This window comes from Zootoca vivipara, chromosome 3 (genome assembly GCF_963506605.1).
Source record: "Zootoca vivipara chromosome 3, rZooViv1.1, whole genome shotgun sequence".
Classification (NCBI taxonomy): Eukaryota; Metazoa; Chordata; class Lepidosauria; order Squamata; family Lacertidae; genus Zootoca; species Zootoca vivipara.
This window is the reverse complement of record NC_083278.1, coordinates 100,890,963-100,909,284: the sequence shown is the minus strand read 5'-3', so window position 1 is coordinate 100,909,284 and position 18,322 is coordinate 100,890,963. Positions and strand designations below refer to the sequence as shown.

Sequence of the window (18,322 nt, the reverse complement as noted above, 5' to 3'; positions counted from 1 at the left end):
TTAAATCTATTGAGAAGAGGGGTTTCAATAAGCTCTGTAGAATGTGAGAGAATGATTAAATATGTCAGTATTTGATACATGAGTTATTCCAAAAGATCCTAAGGTTAACAAAATAATAAAATTGGACATAAATCCAACCTTCCTCGAATCGACTGTCAAATCACGGCACTTTTCTCCCACACTAGTGAAAATACGTGTATTTTTCCATGGCAGGGATTTACCAAGGATGATGGCACATGGCAAGGCTGACAATCCCCGTCTGAGATGCATGATTTTTGAGACATATGCCACCTCTCTTGACCCGTAGCTGGCCTCCAAAATCATTCTCAGGTTTAGCTGCCAAATGGGGAGCTGGTGTAAGTGAATGCCCCCACATTGCCTCTGGGGTCCTTTCTTGCTAGGGCTGGGTTTGGCTCCGGCACTGCGAACTGTCAATCCAACATTCCGCTAACTTAATTGGAGTTGAATTTATTTATTTATCTGAGCGCACATGTGGGCGCGTACAAAAAAAACCCAACACGTTTGACTTTGTCAGGAAGAAATTGGCAAGAAATTGCCTTTGAGAAGCATTCATGGTTTAGAATTATGCACAATTCAGCTGTTGCCATGGGCTGCTGACAATAGTTCAACTTGTTCAGTTCTTATGTCTATGATGAGTAGGTGCTGGCTGTGTTCTTATTGTGTTCTCTTTCTACCCAACTTGTTGGCCTAGCATTGATGCTTAGCTTGGCATGTTTTGAATCCTGATTGCACCTGGTGCATTTTATTGTAAGCACACTGCGTTGCTTCAGCTTATGGTGAAAGGGTTTCTTTATCTTGAATTTTTGGAGAATTCTTCACATTGACAGGCCACAATGTTTGAAATAAGTGCTCGTGTTCTTTCTACTTCCAGTTGACATTTTTCTGAGAACAGGGCTGAAAACCAGCCCTCCTCTTGTATGCGTGCAGAAATACGGATGCAAATTCATCTCCTTTTCACTCATCAAACATTACAAGAGCTTCCTTTGACATAACCTTGAAAGTATCTATTTACAAAATGTTTGTACTGCATTTATGGGGAGAATAATGAACTGTGTTGAGCAAGCTAAAGAAGAGATTTAAATCAAGTAGGGGATAGATGGGAGTGCATTCGTTTAAAAACACAACACTTTAATGTATTGAGAATCTACCTTGAAGAAAATAGATGACCAAGGTGGAGTTACATTCCATCTCTATTGGCAAACACATGGAATATGCTTCTAGAATTGTGCCATTGCCTACAAGAGCACAAGCTCCACTTAGGAATAAATTAGGAAGGGTTAGTCTTCTCAAGAGCAGAATTAAGCTCCTGACCCCTTGATTGTTGGAGCTTGAGTCTGTTTGATGAAGGTCATGTTGGCTGCATTCTCTCGAGACAGAAGAGCAGACTTGATGAGCACATTGTACTTGATCTGGTGATCTGGCAGTGGGGTGGCGGCAGTGTGTTGAAAAGGTGAAGTGCTGCTTTGTTGAACGGTAACAGAGGAAGGTGGGGTGGGACCAAGGACGTATCAGAATTTGTGTATCTGCATGTGGTTTTGCTCTGTCCACCTAATCATGGTAACGTTTTGTTTGTGTTGGGGCGAGGGGAGTAAAGTGAGGAACCTGGTAAAATTATGAATGTTGTATGCCCTGAGTAGCTAACCCATAGCCCTCCAGATGTTTCAAAAAGCTTTTGACAAAGTCGCTCACTAAAGACTCCTAAATAAGCTTAGCAGCCGTACGATAAGCGGAGAGGTCCTCTTGTGGATCAGGAATTGGTTACACAACAGGAAGCCGAGAGTAGGAAGAAGTGGGAAATTCTCACAAAGGAGGCATATAATACAGTGATGCCTCGCAAGACGAAATGAATTCGTTCCATGAGTCGTTTCGTATTGCGAAAAATTCGTCTTGCGAAGCGCGGTTTCCCATAGGAATGCATTGAAATTTAATTAATGTGTTCCTATTTGTCTTGCAAAGCACGGCCATAGAAAAATTCGTCTTGCGAGTCACCCAAAAAATTGTGAACCCCTTTCGTCTTGCGAGTTTTTCATTGTGCGAGGCTCGTCTTGCGAGGTACCACTGTACATAGGTTCCTCCAAGCATCTGTATTGAGTCTGTTCCTTTTTCACTTGTTCCGTAAATAGGGGTTAGCAGTGGAATGGGTTGGCCAAGTCTTGCTATAAAGTGTGGATATGTTAATGCATCTCTTGAGTGTTAATAAAATAGAAAGGTGGTTTGAGTATTGTATGCTGCAAAGCTCCCTGGGCTGGATCCAGAGTGTCTCTTCTGCAAATGAAAAGGCTTTGAATGCTTGTGGAAGGGACTGGAATCCAGTAGAGATTCTTGCTGGGGGAAGGGGAGGTGCAGTTTTTCAATGAGGGTCCCTCAGCCCTCCAGAACAGTTCCATGTGATAATCATCCTGGGGGCAGTTTCAGCTTAATAAATCTAACCCTTCCAAAAATAATAATAATTCCAAATGTTCTTGACATGTAATAAAAAGAAAACATTATTAGCTTAATTTTGCATGTACAGTATGTGTGTCTGCAGTGTACTACGGTATAAGAAGTATAATTTATCATTAAGATTTCCCCCGCAGAATTTCCAGCAGTAAGCACAGGCAGTCACCAGATGGTGCTAAAGCAACACAGTTAGAGAACTGTTGATGAACAGAATGCTGTTTGTTACTGTCTGATAAGTTCTGGTGATGTTTATACTGTTCACGAGGGTTTCCTTGATTTGACTCGCAAAGCAAACAAGTTGCTGAGAATAACCAAGAAAGGAATAATGGTTGGTATACAAGTGAGTTTTAGCTAACCATTTTCTGAGCTCCATTTTAGTAGGGGGTGGTGGTGCAGGGGAGGAAGGAGAGAGATAGCCTCCTTCCCTTTTGCTTTCATTATATTTCTCAATAGCATCTATAGCTTTGGTCAACATGCCTGTCAACCAATGTGCACACCAATTAGCAAAGACTTGTTTGTTTTGTTCCATTTATCAGCCACTTCCTGCGAAGCATCTCCAAGTGGATTTAATGATTAGTAATAAATGGTTGTACATTTTCCATGTTGGAGGGCAGGACTCTGTGCTGCATCCCAATCCGTGGATCTCCTTCCCCACAAGTAGGCCTATGCTTCTGGTAACTTCACTGTACCGCTTTGGGCAAATACAGTGGTACCTCGGGTTAAGAACTGAATTCGTTCCGGAGGTCCGTTCTAAACCTGAAGCTTAACCTGAGGTACCACTTTAGCTAATGGGGCCTCCCGCTGCCGCCGCACTGCCGCTGCACAATTTCTGTTCTCATCCTGAAGCAAAATTCTTAACCTGAGGTACTATTTCTGGGTCTGTAACCTGAAGCGTCTGTAACCCGAGGTAACACTGTACCCCAAAGACACCTCTTTACTCTGATCTTTGACGCCTGAGTTTTATATTTTGTAATTGCAAGTTGATTTAAAGCAGGCTTCCTCAACCTTGGCCCTCCATATGTTTTGAGACTACTCCCATCATCCCTGACCACTGGTCCTGCTAGCTAGGGATCATGGGAGTTGTAGGCCAAAAACATCTGGAGGGCCGAGTTTGAGGAAGCCTGGTTTTAATGTTGTAGGCTAGCCTGGGGCCTTAGGGTGGAGGGTGGGTAATTAAGAGCATCATCATTTGGTGGTGGCAAACTCCATACTACTGTATGAAGAAGTTCTTCCACAGCTCCAACCTTGCTGCTTTCCTGCCCCACCACAGTCCAGTCCAGGTAAACTGCCGTGACTAGTGTTTGGAGGGTGACTCTCCAATACACCATCTGCTGCAATTAGGACCTTCAATCACTTATAATTAAACCTTAGGTTTTACATATTTATTGCACAAAGTACTTTGCAATCCTTATTGCTTTCATTCTTCTGGGAAAAGTCTCTTCAGCCCCCCCTCCCCAAATTATTTTCATTGTATGGAGAGGCACCTGAGATTGAAAACAGCATGTCCAAGAGAGAATGGTGGTCATCTTAGGATCTTTGTATTAGACTATAGGCCATTGCTGTGCAAGAATATGTAAGATTTTTTGCATACCTAATTGTTCATCAAGCAGGACAAATTAATCACTTTGGAGTGATATTTTGCATTCTTCACAAATGGGAGTAAAAGGATTTCTCCTTCGCCTGTTTTATGTGTTTCAGTTTAGAGAGGACAACCAGCTATGAGTAAAATGTACAGAGAGTGCCAAATTCATGCTCAGTCACCCCCCCCACACTCTTTAAGTAAAGAAGAAAAAAATGAAATAGATTAAAAATCCACATGAGACACGCTGTTTCCCTTATTCTTTTCTTAAATTTATTTAATATCACTGTCTTCCATATATTGAACTTCAAAGAAGAAAATGTATGGACCAAATTAATCCTTGAAACCTGATGACTTTTATCTCTGCTCATGCTATCCCCTGAATTTGTTTCTAACAGTGCTCTTAAAATTTCGAGCCATTTGGTACTGCTTATTTATCATTTGTACAGATCTGTTAAAAGTGTGAAGGGCTTTACCTTTATCTCATTCCAGTCATCTGCTGGAACTGTTTACGTTTGTACCGATTGAGCCAGGATGATGCACATTGCAGTTAGAGGGCTCTAAGCTTGGATCTTGATGCCAGGAACAGACTATTTTGAGGCCAGGGACAGCCATTATGAGGTTGACTTTTGTTCATATTTATCCTGTGGTTCCCTTCCAAGGAGCTCTGGTCTAGGATCACCCATGAGTTTAACGGCTGTGGAACTAGTCCAACATTCTGTGCAGTCCAGCTCACTAATTATAACCTTATTATTCAGGGATTGGGGGGGAGGGAATATGTGACTTCAGCCTTCCCACAACACTTGATGTGTGGTGCGGACGTTTGTTTTATTATCATTTAAAGAAGCCGGTTAAATATTGTGTACGCTTAATTAAAAGACAAATGTTTAAATGACATTTCTTGTGTGATTGTCACCAAGAATCAAACCTCGAAATCTCCATGCTCTTTGTGGCATTTAATATTCCTCTTCCTTTTGGTTCTGTTCTTTTCCTTCATGTGGCTCAGAGCCAGTACCTGAAGTGGGAGAAATAAAAGAAAGGGATTTTTATTTATTTTTTTATCCTCCCTTCACCACAAGGTCCCAGGGTGAGTCACAACAAAGTAGAATGAAGCATTAAGAACAGTTTGAAACAAATTGCAAGTATAACTAGAGGTGGGTCCTAAATATTTCTTAAGTGGCAAAGAAGTGTGTCTTCAGCATATCACAAAAGCTGTATAATGAAGGTGCCTGATGCGTCTCTGTGGGGAGTGAATTCCACAATTTGGGGGCTGCCACAGATAAGGCTCTGTTGCAAATTAGACCAGACTCTGTTACATCCGTTGAAAAGAAGTGAGATACTTTTAGGTTGTCCTTTTGAGCAGACATAGACATGGTGATGTCTTGCCTTATCCCACCTCATGTCAGACACTGTCCAGAACAACGAGTTCCCCATCTGTGGCTCCTTGTACAGCATATGGTGCATGAAGCATAGCAAAACTGACCAAGAATAAAATATACAAGATTCACCTAATCTGTGCAGGCAGTCATGCATATGCAGTTCAGAAATAGATAAGATTTTATAGACTTACTTATTATTTAACAGTGGGTGAAACGTTCGCTATAAACGTGCCCTTCTGTTCATGCTGCCTCCTGTTTTCGTGAGGGAGTTTTCCAATTTGAGCTGCAATAAGTGTAATTATATCTGGGCTTGTGTGTGTGTGTGGTTGATTCTCAGCAAAAATTATAACAGTAGATTTTGCCTCTGGAAAATACCTCCTCAGCAATGCCTTTAATTTTCCTGACAGTTGCATGCAAAATTTTGTCCCCATAAAACGAAGAAAGCACAAACTTTCAAGATAGTATTTTGTGTCATATATATTTATGTGCCGTTTCTACTGGTTGTAAGAGATCTTGACGTACAGGCAGGGAAATCACTTTACTGTATCTGTAAATTTTTAAATACATTGTATGCTTTGCTTGAGAGCATACTCCATTTGTATCTGATATCATTTAAGTATTTTTTTTGCATGTGTAAAAAAAATGAATGCAAATCTTGCAAATGCATTTTTCCACAGAAGTGCTTCTCCCCTTTTCTGACTCTGTTATTTTCTTTACTTTTAAGCAATTTATTTCTCTAACATCCTTTATTTAGAAGCGGGTAGTTTTCCTTGTGCTGTGCAGCGAGGTTAGCTCCAGCAGCAAAATAATCAGTGCTCACTGATCTAATAAATGATTTAAAATATTCATGGCTGAAAATCAATAAGATATCTTTGGATACCTGTTAAGTTGCTTTTTATGTCATTAATGAATAAATAAAAATTACTTCCAGACGACGGTCTTGAGAAAATCTAGGCATTGTGTCATTGTGTAAATTTCCGATCCTATTCTTATGCTACTGTGAAGTAAAATGTGTTTAACTTGGACGGTGTTTTAACGTGGTTTATTTAAGAGAGAAAATACACATTTGAAAATGTTTGCAGTCGTGTCCAAGTATAATTGACAAGAGTGTTGAGATAAATTACTAGGGCGGCAATTCCTCTTGTGCGTCCTAAGGAATATGATTTAAAACTTTTCGCTGCAAAACTTTTGGCATTATTGCATGACCTCAGTCAAGTCTATATACACACACACACACACTGAAGTTCAGCTAGAATAAGTAACCAGCAGTTTTAGCAATCTGGAGCATTTTCAAATGAGACTCTACAAACTCATTTTTGTCTGGGAAAGTGTTGCTTGTAAATGCCATTAATGATGGATGGAATGCTGAAAAGTGACTTTTTGAAACAGAAGAAATATGTTCTAATTTGGGCTTTTCCTTTGTATTGGAGTCTTGAAAATGTTAAAGAAGTGATTTTAAAAGCAAATTCGCTTCTAAGAAAAATAACCATTCAGCTGCTACTAAAGTTAATTCCCCCCCTTCTCTCCCTCTCCATTTTTCAAACCTGTGATGCAGAGAAGGAGACTTGCATTCTCAAGTTGCGTTGTTCGCAATCTGTGTTATAATTCAGAGCATTTTGAAGGTGTGTTAATTGGTCTGGTTCCTCCCTGCCTGCCTGGCTTTCCGGCCAGGTACACCCATGCAATACCTCTCTCCTAAAGCTAGTAGAGTTATCTACACATTTGATGATGGGGTGGGCTCTTGATCATTATTTACTTACTTCTCAAAGCTTCCTTCTCCATAAGTGATTTCTTGGCAACTTCCGCAGTTGTATGGAAGTCTGACTTTGAATATATGAATAAAGTCGAGCCCAATTGCCTCTGACCTGTAGATCTTTAAAGGGACTGGCTCTTTGCTACGAACAGAAATCTCATTGTCTCTCTCAATGTATTCAGTTGGAGGTTTTCGGTAGTAGGTGGGAACGAGTTCGTTTTCTCCCAGCCGATCCTCCCCTCAAGATTTCTCTGTTGGCCTGTTTCAAATACGATACGGCCTTGATCGCTATTTCAGTTCACCTTCATATCTTATTCTGATTCAAACTTTGGGGACATTTGAAGTGTGCCTAAGCAAAGGAAAGGTGATACTTCTACCTTTTGGGGGCTGACAACTTCAGGTTTTAAAGCTCGCCTTGTATGTGATGTTGTGATGCTGGTACTTTTTAGAGAAGACAGCTGTGGGTGCGGATGGGGGGGGGGAACCGTGATGCTCTCTGTTAAGTCAGGATAGGAACAAAAATTATAGGCTTTATTCCAATGTTGCGAGCTGGTTTTGTGCTTTATATTTAGGAACACAGAAAAATGCATGTATAGGAGGAGTGTGTGAGAGAGGGAGGGGTAAGTAGCCCCACACTGAATTGGTGTGTGTGTTATTTTTGCATTTGAATGACAACTGACTCGAAGAAGAAAATTTCCATGGCCACTTTTCATAATACACAGAACCACGTACAAATATTAATTAAATGCAAAATAAAAAGGAGATAAAGATGTGTGTGCTGTTTCACAGAAACGTGCAATAAATCAGTATGCCCGTCACCCGGACTCTGAAGAGAAGTAGATGGCATTATATATTTTGCTTTATTTGGTAAAGTTTCTTTCGAGATTCGAAAAAGAAAAAATAATGACTGCTGACAACACTCCAGTCGGCTGTAATTTCCGATTTTTAATTTTAGAATTAATACGTTGCAATTAGGAACTGAGTGGTTCTAGTTCTGGTGGGTGGGCTGTGTTATGTCTTGTTACTCGTGTTATCTTAGCTTTTTATAATATGTGCCCTAAATAAAGTTTATAGTGGAAAGAAAGAAAAATAGTTTTAGCGATTAGTGATTTCCAGTTTTGCAAAGTTCTTTACAACTCTATATCTCATTCAGTTATGTATGTAGATACTTTTGTGACAGATACACACATTTTTATATGTGTTCGGAATGTTTTATGTGAAATAACAATTGGTGTGAGGAGTAAAAGACAGGATGCAGTCTTGCACAAGCCCTGTTGAAAACAGTGGAGCGTGTTCATATGTAAACAGCCTAAGATGGAGAAGGGAGATACAATTTTCAGATGGGAGGGGGAGCAAAAATAAGAATTTTCATTTACCTGTAACATACTGAAATCAAAGGAAAAGATAGTGTGGGTGAGAGGTGATGTGGAATATTACAGCTCCTAAATTTTTGAAATAAATATCTTATATTTCAGTTCAAGAATGTTTGTTTAGGATCACAGCACAAGATCATACAAAACTGTACTTTCATATAATGCATGATGCAGATTTTACGAGTGTTAAGTCTGTATCATTATATTTTGTGTACTCATTATTGCATTATTAAGATTTAAAAAAATGTATTTTGTCTTGCAAGGTTTTAATGGTTTGCTTTCTGTTCCGCAGCATTACCAACGAAGCAGGAGCCTCAATATACAGTGTTAGTCCAGAAGCTACCAAGGAGATGCCTGATTTAGATCCTAACCTACGAAGTGCAGGTAATTATTGGCTGCTTTAGTATTTTCATGACTCTCATAATGTATATCTATGTACAACCCCTTAAATAAGAGAAGATAATATTACTCTTTATGAATTTCCTTTCATCATATCTTTTCATCATCCTCGAAACAAGTTATAAATTGAGAACTCTACTTACTGTAAATACTGTGATGACTTACTTGTTGCCTAGATTGAGCCATATAATTGGGATTCATGTCTTCCTCATATTTACATGATAGGAAATCAGCAGGTTTTTTCGTCTGAACATGTTCTATTTAATGCCATAGGTAGTATGCTTACTGCCACTGGCATGTGACATATTGACTAATATATCTAATATGCTTGACAAGGCTGTATCTTGATATTTTGGTACCTGCTTCTTAGGTAGAAATAGCTCCAATAGGGAAATTAAATGAGGAATAACTGAATGTGATAGCTTTTACATAATTTATCTCTCTCTGGCTTGTATTCGGGCATAAGATTAAACCTTGGTTTAACACTACATAAATGTACTCAGCTTCCTCATGCTCACTCATTCACCCTGCATGTCTATCTTCTTGTCTTACGTGGCCAAGAGGAAGAATTTAGAAACTTTAAATCACCACAGTATCTTGTTTCGTCTGAACTGGAGATTGTGGTTAAATGCTAACTATGGTTAATTTCAAAAGAAGCCAACTTCAAACCATGGGTTATGAAGTCAGCTTGTTGAAATTAACTATAGTTAGCGTTTAACCACAATCCCGGTTAGGACTAAATGACAAACAGAGTTCATTAAAAGCAAAATATTCCAAATGCTTCCTCTTGTCTCTTGTGAATGGGTGGGAGGGGCTCACTCATGTAGTGCTCAACCATGGTTTAGTGTTGCGTCCAAACACATTCTCCCTGGATAAAGAAACCTGTTTTTCATTGCAGGGGGTATCAAAATTCCATAGGTACTTCCAGAAGTTATAGGAAATTGGTAAACCCATTTTTTTTCTAAAAGGGGGACATTTTACCCTTCCATCATAACAGTGGCCAGCATAAAACAAGCCCAGACACAGATGAACTGTGGGAGTTGCAAGCCATCTCAACTTGGCATACTGAGGAGTGCTTTATAGTGGCTGTATGTGGGACTGTCTCATTAACACTAATTTAATAGTCTTTGTAAAGGGAAAGTGGTGATTTCCAGTGGCAACCTGAAACGTATCTGTACTATGTTTACTGCTAGTGATGTTTGAAGAACTTAATTTCTATGAATATTGATGCAAATTGACCAAATCTGCACTTCCCAGATTAGAGTGCAGAACAGGATAATGCTATCCTTTGAATTTTTCATTTTCCCAAATTTTGCAATACACTTTTGGGCTAAAAAAGTAAAGTACCAGAATGCATTGAAATGCATATTTTAGAATAAAATACATCTAAAGTGTGAGCATTGAGCTACAATATGTTCTTTAACGTGAATTTTGTGATAAATGCATACAGTCATACCTAGGGTTGGGAACACTGCGGGTTGCGCGTTTTTGGGTTGCACTCTACGCCGAACCCGGAAGTTCTGGAACGGGTTACTTCCCAGTTTCGGCGCTCGCGCATGTGCAGAATCACAAAATGACGTCATGCGCAGAAGCGCCAGATTGCGTCATGCGTGTGTGCAGGCACGGCGCTGCGGGTTGCAAATGTGCCTCCCACACGGATCACGTTTGCAACCGAGATATGACTGTATTATTATTATTGATTATTCGATTTACATACCACCCTTCATCAAAAGATCTCAGATTTAAATATGATTTAAATATGATATTTAAATATGAACTTTCCTCTTTGTGTGGTTTTCTTAAAATAATAAAAATAAAAATAAAAACAGATTAATGCAGAAGCCGGACTTTGCAGACTTAGGTAAGAACACTTGGAAAATGGATTGAGACTAGAAATTAACTGATCTGTCCATTCTTGAGTACTACAGCTGGAAAATGTAATAATAATTTTGGGCCTTTTATTTATGTAATAATAATATTGGGCTTTTCACATGTTATTTTTGTGTCCTTTATAATGCTTTTAGATTGTTTTTAAACCAAACAAATACTTAGAACACAAAAAGTTAATCTATATATTTTTAACGTTAATACCGTCAAATAGGTTCATCTGTAGTTCCTGCTTATCTTTTATTTCTGATTTCTCTCCTCATCAGACTTTCTGCTTCTCATTCATCGCTTGCCAGAATCTATCCTGTTTATTCCTCTGTCTCACATCTCTGTGCTTCTTCCTTTTATTTCTCCTTATCTATAGAACCATTTACCAGCCAATATTTATTCAATAAATTCTTCTCTCGTTTTTAGAAACCCTAACCCTTAACTCTCATTTAATTGAACTGCAATGTCCACTTTATTTTATTGAAAGATTTTGCTTGCATCTCCTCCAGTTGTGAGTTTCAATTCCATGTTATTTTGACTTACCTGCTCTTTATCTGAAGTAGGCAGGACCTTAGCTGTTTGTTTAGCACCTGGAATCTTCAAAAATCAATACTGTATTTCCTCAAAAATGGAGATGTGCAGAGTGTTTTGTCAAGTGGGTGGGGGGCAAAATATGAATAAATAGCAACTGCAAGTGTGCAAAGTTTGGCAGGTTGCAATTCAAGGATGAGTTCACATGACCAGCTACAGTCTGGTTTGGAGAGCCACGTAGAATGTAGTCCTGCAACCATATCGATAGAAGGAATGACTATCGCTCTTACTGTGATAGTTCCTGAGGTGATGGTTGACAACCTCCTTAGTAGTAGTAGTAGTAGCAGCACAGTAATAATAATAATAGTAGTAAGTAAGTAATAATAAGTAATAATAATTTATTATTTATACCCCGCCCATCTGGCTGGGTTTTCAAGGCCACTCTGGGCGGCTCCCATCAGAACATTAAAAACACGATAAAAGATCAAACATTAAAAACTTCCCCAAACAGGCCTGCCTTCAGATTTCTCCTAAAAGTCAAATACAGTGGTACCTCAGGTTACAGACACTTCAGGTTACAGACTCCGCTAACCCAGAAATAGTACCTCAGGTTGAGAACTTTGCTTCAGGATGAGAACAGAAATCGTGCGGCGGCAGCGGGAGGCCCCATTAGCTAAAGTGGTACCTCAGGTTAAGAACAGTTTCAGGTTAAGAACGGACCTCCAGAACGAATTAAGTTCTTAACCCGAGGTACCACTGTAGTAGTTTAATTCCTTGACACCGGATGGGAGGGCGTTCCACAGGGAGGGTGCCACTACAATTGTACCTCTGGTTAAGAACTGAATTCGTTCTGGAGGTCCGTTCTTAACCTGAAACTGTTCTTAACCTGGAGCACCACTTTAGCTAATGGGGCCTCCTGCTGCCGCCGCGCCACCGGAGCACGATTTCTGTTCTCATCCTGAAGCAAAGTTCTTAACCTGAGGTACTATTTCTGGGTTTAGCGGAGTTTGTAACCTGAAGCGTTTGTAACCCGAGGTATCACTGTACCAAAAGTCCCTCTTGCTTCTACTGCCTACTGCTGGCGTCAGCTCTCCTGACCTGTGGGCACAGGACAGTATTGGGAAAGACCATTCTCTGTGCTTCCTTCTCCAGCTTTTGGGGAGGAAGGAGAAACTTATTCCTTACCTCCTTCACTTTGCTAGGATCCATGGCTTACAACCAGCTAAGCCCGGCATGGGGAGCCTTCAGCCTGTTGACGTAATTTGCCTGCTGGCATCAGCTGCATTGCAGAGATCCTACAGGAAACCCCATAGGGCAACTGACACCTTCGTTCCCCAGTCCAAAGCCTACACAGTCGGACTCAAAGCAGACTCTCTGAAATTGAGGGACCTACGTTAGTCGTGCCCGTTGGTCTACTCTGAGTAGGACTTCGTTGGATTCAGCCTCGTGACCCCAGGTTGAAGCAGCATGCTCTCACCATGTCAGACAGACATTACACTTTACTCTCTCTCCCAGTGGCTGCAAATATTCAAGGCAAAAGGTAGATGGACAGAGTTGAACGTGCATCCCAAAAATGGCACCAGCCAATCTGGCCCCTTGTAGCCTCAGGTGGCACGAGTAGAACTGGTGGCAGAACTTGGGGTGGGGGTGGGGGCTCCATAAGGGCTGAACATTGACACACACACCCCGGGAGGCCTGTAATTTCTTGCTCTCTGCAAGAATGCAATTTCCACTTACAAATGTCATCATTACGTTTGCAGACAAATGTTGATTTGAAAAAGCCCTGAACTTTGCAGGTAATGCAAGTTATAATAGAATCTGTGGGCAGTTGTTGTTCAAGTTGCTTGGAAGCCTATAATGAATAAAATGTGCATATGTAGTTAGGGGGCCATTAAATGCCTGCCTCTCGGGAGGTGACAGCACTTGGCTGGTCATCATGTAGGTTTAGCGAGATGTCTAGTCTGGTGAGATTAGTTTCTGTAGTGATTTTGTTTGTTTTTTCTTGCTTACTGGATCTCCATTTTGGTTTGGTAGGCCACGAGGCCACACTTAAATTAAGAAAATCAGACTTTTTCTCTTTTCATTTTAATTGTGTTAATCGACGTCAAGTTCTGTGCCGACGTGATTTGGTTCAGTACATTGAAACAACAACAGCAGCTGACAGCTGCATGATGAAGTGTGACATTTGGAATTAAAATAAAAGGTTTTGCAGGCGTTGCACAAGATAGCTGTGATCCTAACCCGGTTTGCCACTTTAGCATTTCACTCAGTACAAAATAAGATAGTGAGGCGCAAGAGAGAATTAATCTGACAAAATAAAGTGAAGAGACCTGTATCTGCTAATAAAGAGTAGTTATATAAACTCAGTCAGAGGAGGCTTCTGTAAAATGAAGTTGTGCACTGTTTGGTAGTCTTTTTAGATCTGTAATTCTGATTCCGACAATCTGTAATTCTGATTCAGTGATTTGTAATCTTTGTTAAAAGCCGCCTCTGCTTCTGTTCAGCATATCATTAAAAAATAAATAAAAAATGAAACCCACCCAAATGCTATTGTCTCAGCAAAAGGGGAAAGGGTTCTTTGTTGATTGGTTCATTGACTGTTTTATGTTTCAGCCAAATAAGGTTGCTTTTATTCCTATTTTGAACGCAGGGAACTGATGAGACAGATAATGAATCGCCCCAAGTCAATTCAGACAGCAGGTGATGGCCTACATTGGTCCATGTAGCCCAGTAATGGTCTGGAACAATTGGCAACATTTATTCAGATAGGTAGCTTCCTCCCGCCCCCTAGTTCTACCTGCAAGACCAGATTAGATCATGGGCTGAGTGGATTGCAACCCAAGGCCCGCTGTCTCAAGGGCCACTAGTTAGTGTTCTAGGCCACCTTCAAAATATGATGTGTGTATAATTCTTACAGGTGTGTTTGCCTGTTTCTGCTGTGTCTTACCTATATAGAAACCTATATTATGAAACACTTGAACAAAGTGTTCTCCAAATGGGTGCACAGATAAAATTATAGATAAAATACGACTAAAATACAGAATCCGAAGAAAAACAGATATTCATAAAGTTGTCTGCATCAAAGCAAAGATTTTTTAAAAAACTTACATATAAATCATGTGTCTGCGTAGGATTGCCAAAACTAAAAAAAAGTTTTCAGAGTGAGTGTACCTGCCTAGTGCCAAGAGGCAGGGAGTTACAAAACATGGGTGCTGCTGCACTAAAGGAATGAGTCCTTGCAAATGCAGAAAGGGCAGGTGACTCTCATCAAAAACATTGAGTAGTCAATTGATGAGCTATTATGCGATATGTATGCAGGCAGGTGTGAAACAGGCTCCTTAGAGTTGAATCACTAAGATTTTCTGTCCAGCGCTTTTGCTTGAGACTGAACATACATAAAATTCCTTAGAGATGTTAATTATTTAGCACAAATTCTATTTATTTGGCATTTTGTAGAGTACTGGAAGCAAAGAGGACATGTCCTCTGCCCCGAGGAGCTTGCAGTCTATGTTTTGATAGATGAAGAGCTGGGAAAGGGAAGGGAGGAAAGGAGGAGCCAAGGAGTTCATTGAGCGATGGTAGGCAACTGTGGCTTGATGGATGGCTATTTTAGTACAGTGTGTATCCCAAATGTTTTTGTTCACAGATTTGTAGACTTCTGAAAAAAGAATGAAATCTCCCACTAATATGAAATCGCACAGATGAGTGTGTCATAATCCAGAGCAGCTGTTTGAGAGAAGGAGGAAAAGGAATTCCCTCCCCTCTATTGCTTCTGTGTTGCCTTACAAAAAACCTTGACCAGCACGTTTCTTCCAGATGCTGGAGAAACACTGGTGGTTCTTAATGGCTACTATTTAGAAGCAAAGTCAGTTGATTCCTACGTGGAAGTAGTTTTACCCACCCTTAAGAATAGAAATGAGACAAGACAGACTTAATTGACTGTTTTTCAGGTAACTGGATTTTAGTTCATAATTAAAGGGGTGAAAACTATGCTTCTGCAATTCACACACCAAGGAATCATTGCAGAAAAGTGCTTATGGAGCAAATAGCTTCAGAGTCAATAAGCCAGACTGTATATCGCAAGAAAGTCCACGGTATTATTGCTTGCTTCATTGGGGTGTTGTTGTTGTTGTTGTCCATTTTGGTCCCTTTAAGGGTCACTTGGTGGAAAGGAGAGCAAAAATCATTGCCTAAGAAATTCTCGGGGAATTTTTACTGACCACATTGCAACCCAACACAGCACATTCTATACTTGTATCTTCCTCAGACACATGGGCTGCCCCCCCTAGAAGCTGCCCCCCCTAGAAGCAAAAAAATTAATGTATTTTACAGACCATAACCAGCACTTTTCCCCTCCAAAAACTGAAGTGGAAAGGACTTTGCTTTAGCAAGAGCAGTTAAGTCTCCGCTTGCTGGGGGGGGGGACGGGACACAGCAGTAACAAAAACACATCAAATAAATAAAGCAAAGTGGCTACCAGTAGTTAAGCAGTTAAGACAATGGAGCATATATCCCCAGGCAAGATTCGATAGCTGACCATTTCACCCTATTGTTCTTAAGTGGGAGTTGTTAATGAGCATTCAGGAGCATTAAGAGTTCTATTGGCGATTTAATGAGGGTGCAGACTCAGAGGATTCAATTTGACTAAGGTGGCTCTGCAAGGCTAAAAAGAAGTGAATAAGAAAGGGGGGAGGCTGTAGCTTTGACAGACAGTGATGTTTATAAAAAGCATTGGTGTTCCAGTCTGCCCCTCCTCCTGCATCTGTATACTGTAAATCAGGGGTGGCCACCTCCCAAGAGACTCTGATCTACTCAGAGTTTAAAACTAGGGGTGATCTACCCCCTTTTGGGGGGTTCAGGTCAAAGCTGTTGAGTTTTTTTTAAAGGAAGGGAAGCCCTGTTTTTTGGGGTTTAGGTCAAACTTGTTGAGCTTCTTTTAGGAGGGAGGGAGGCCCATTTTTGTTTAGGGCTTCAGGTCATAGTTCAACTTTTTTGAGGGAGGAGGAAAATTTTGGGTGAGCTTTTTTTAGGGGTGCCAGTGACCTACCAGTGATCTACCACAGACATCCAGTGATCTACTGGTAGATCACAATCTACCTGTTGGACGTGCCTGCTGTAAATCAAGCAGAGAGAAAGCTGCTTACAAGGCTCCTGTACATGCAGAGTTCCAGCATCACAGCGTCACCCAGAGGCACCCACAAATATGAGTTATCCCTCTCTCTATTTCTTCCTTCCTTCCCTCCCTCTTCCATCCTTAATAAAATACGGGGGGGGCGCAGATAAGCCCCACATAGAAAGCCCATCAACATGGGGGGATGACTCTTTCAAATACGGTATTTACCAGTAATTGGGGGGGGGGGGAGAGGCACCTAGGCCTCTAGGAGTTGGCTGCTATGCCTAGGAGTAGGACAATTCAAGAAAGCAGAACGATGCATATGGTATGGTAATATATCAATAGAATCGTAGAATTGTAGTCGGAAGGGACCACAAGGGTCATCTAGTCCAACCCCCTGCAATGCAGGATTTTTTCCCTAAGGTGGGGCTTGAACCATGGTTGAAATATTATGCTGATATGCAGCAACGCCTCGGAGCCGTCGTGGCTGCGGCCGTGTCTTGCCTCGCCCTCGCCCGCCCTGCCACCCCCTCTCGCCTGCCCGACCCTCCCGTCCTCTCCAGCCAAGCAGGGTAGCCGCCAACGCTGCCAGCCCCAGAAGCACAAGGTGGCCGCTGCTGCCACCGCCACGATGTCATCAGGCCCGCCGGCCCTTTAGCCCCGCCCACTTCGTGGCCCCTCCCCTTCCGTGCCTTGGCCCCGCCCCTGAACGACCAAGGCTTGCCCCCCCCTAGTTTTGATCCTGGCTACGCCCCTGCTCAGACAATCTTTTTTGGTGTTGGGATGCAAGGCAGAAGTAACCAGTCTTTCTGGACCAGTGGGCACATTTTGAATTTTGAGAGACAGAGAGAGAGATGGAGGTACCAGTTGCAAAATAGCTGGTATGGGGGTGGGCACGGCACAACACAAAATCAGAGAAATTTGCTTACCATGGGAAGTCAGCAATGTCTTGCTGGTCCAGATTGTGGAGATCATACCACACTCACTCTCCTTTCATAGAAATTGCTTAGAAGATACCTGCACATTTTGCCCCATAGCTTCCTTCTGAAACATGAAAGCTGAGAGTCTGGGGCAGGCGATGAGGTGCACCAGCAAAAGCTGGAAAGAAGGCTTGATTGTTAAACCACTCTTTAAGTTGTAGCCCTGTGAGGGGAATAGGGGTCTGAGAGCCAGTGTGGTGTAGTGGTTAAGTGTGGTAGACTCGTAATCTGGGGAACCGGGTTCGCTTCTCCGCTCCTCCACATGCAGCTGCTGGGTGACCTTGGGCTAGTCACACTTCTCTGAAGTCTCTCAGCCTCACTCACCTCACAGAGTGTTTGTTGTGGGGGAGGAAGGGAAAGGAGAATGTTAGCTGCTTTGAGACTCCTTCGGGTAGTGATAAAGCGGGATATCAAATCCAAACTCCTCCTCCTCCTCCTCCTCCTCCTCCTCCTCCTCCTCCTCCTCCTCCTCCTCCTCCTCCTCCTCCTCCTCCTCCTCTTCTTCTTCTTCTTCTTCTTCTTCTTCTTCTTCTTCTTCTTCTTCTTCTTCTTCTTCTTCTTCTTCTTCTTCTTCTTCTTCTTCTTCCAGCTCTCAGCACGCTTGACAAATGACATTTTCCATGATTCTCTGGGGGAAGCCATGACTGTTTAAAAATGGTATGATACTGCTTTAAATGTATAGTACAGATGGTGCCTAAGGCAATTGCAGGAGTCCCTGTGAACAAAGGAAGCCAACATGGGCCCCTTCAGATGTTGTCAGACAACAGCTCCCATCATCCCTATTTGCCATGCTGTCTGGGGCTGATGAGAGCTGGGGTCCACAGCATCTGATGGGCACCGTGTTGGCTGCCCCTGGTCTAGAGATACTTTCTGTACAGCA

General features: G+C 41.6%; 1 protein-coding gene across 4 annotated transcripts in view; it reads left to right on the top strand.

Moving 5' to 3' along the window:
- Positions 1 to 18,322, top strand: part of SRBD1 (S1 RNA binding domain 1) — a 188,435-nt gene that overhangs the window by 62,759 nt on the left and 107,354 nt on the right. For all 4 annotated transcript variants that reach the window (XR_009557389.1, XM_035111184.2, XM_060273045.1 and 1 more), the window contains exon 15: positions 8,837 to 8,928. Coding sequence is in view for 3 of the 4 variants with exons in the window: in XM_035111184.2 (XP_034967075.1) it covers positions 8,837 to 8,928 (92 nt within the window). In the remaining variant the exon portion in view is untranslated. The remainder of the gene's footprint in view (positions 1 to 8,836; positions 8,929 to 18,322) is intronic.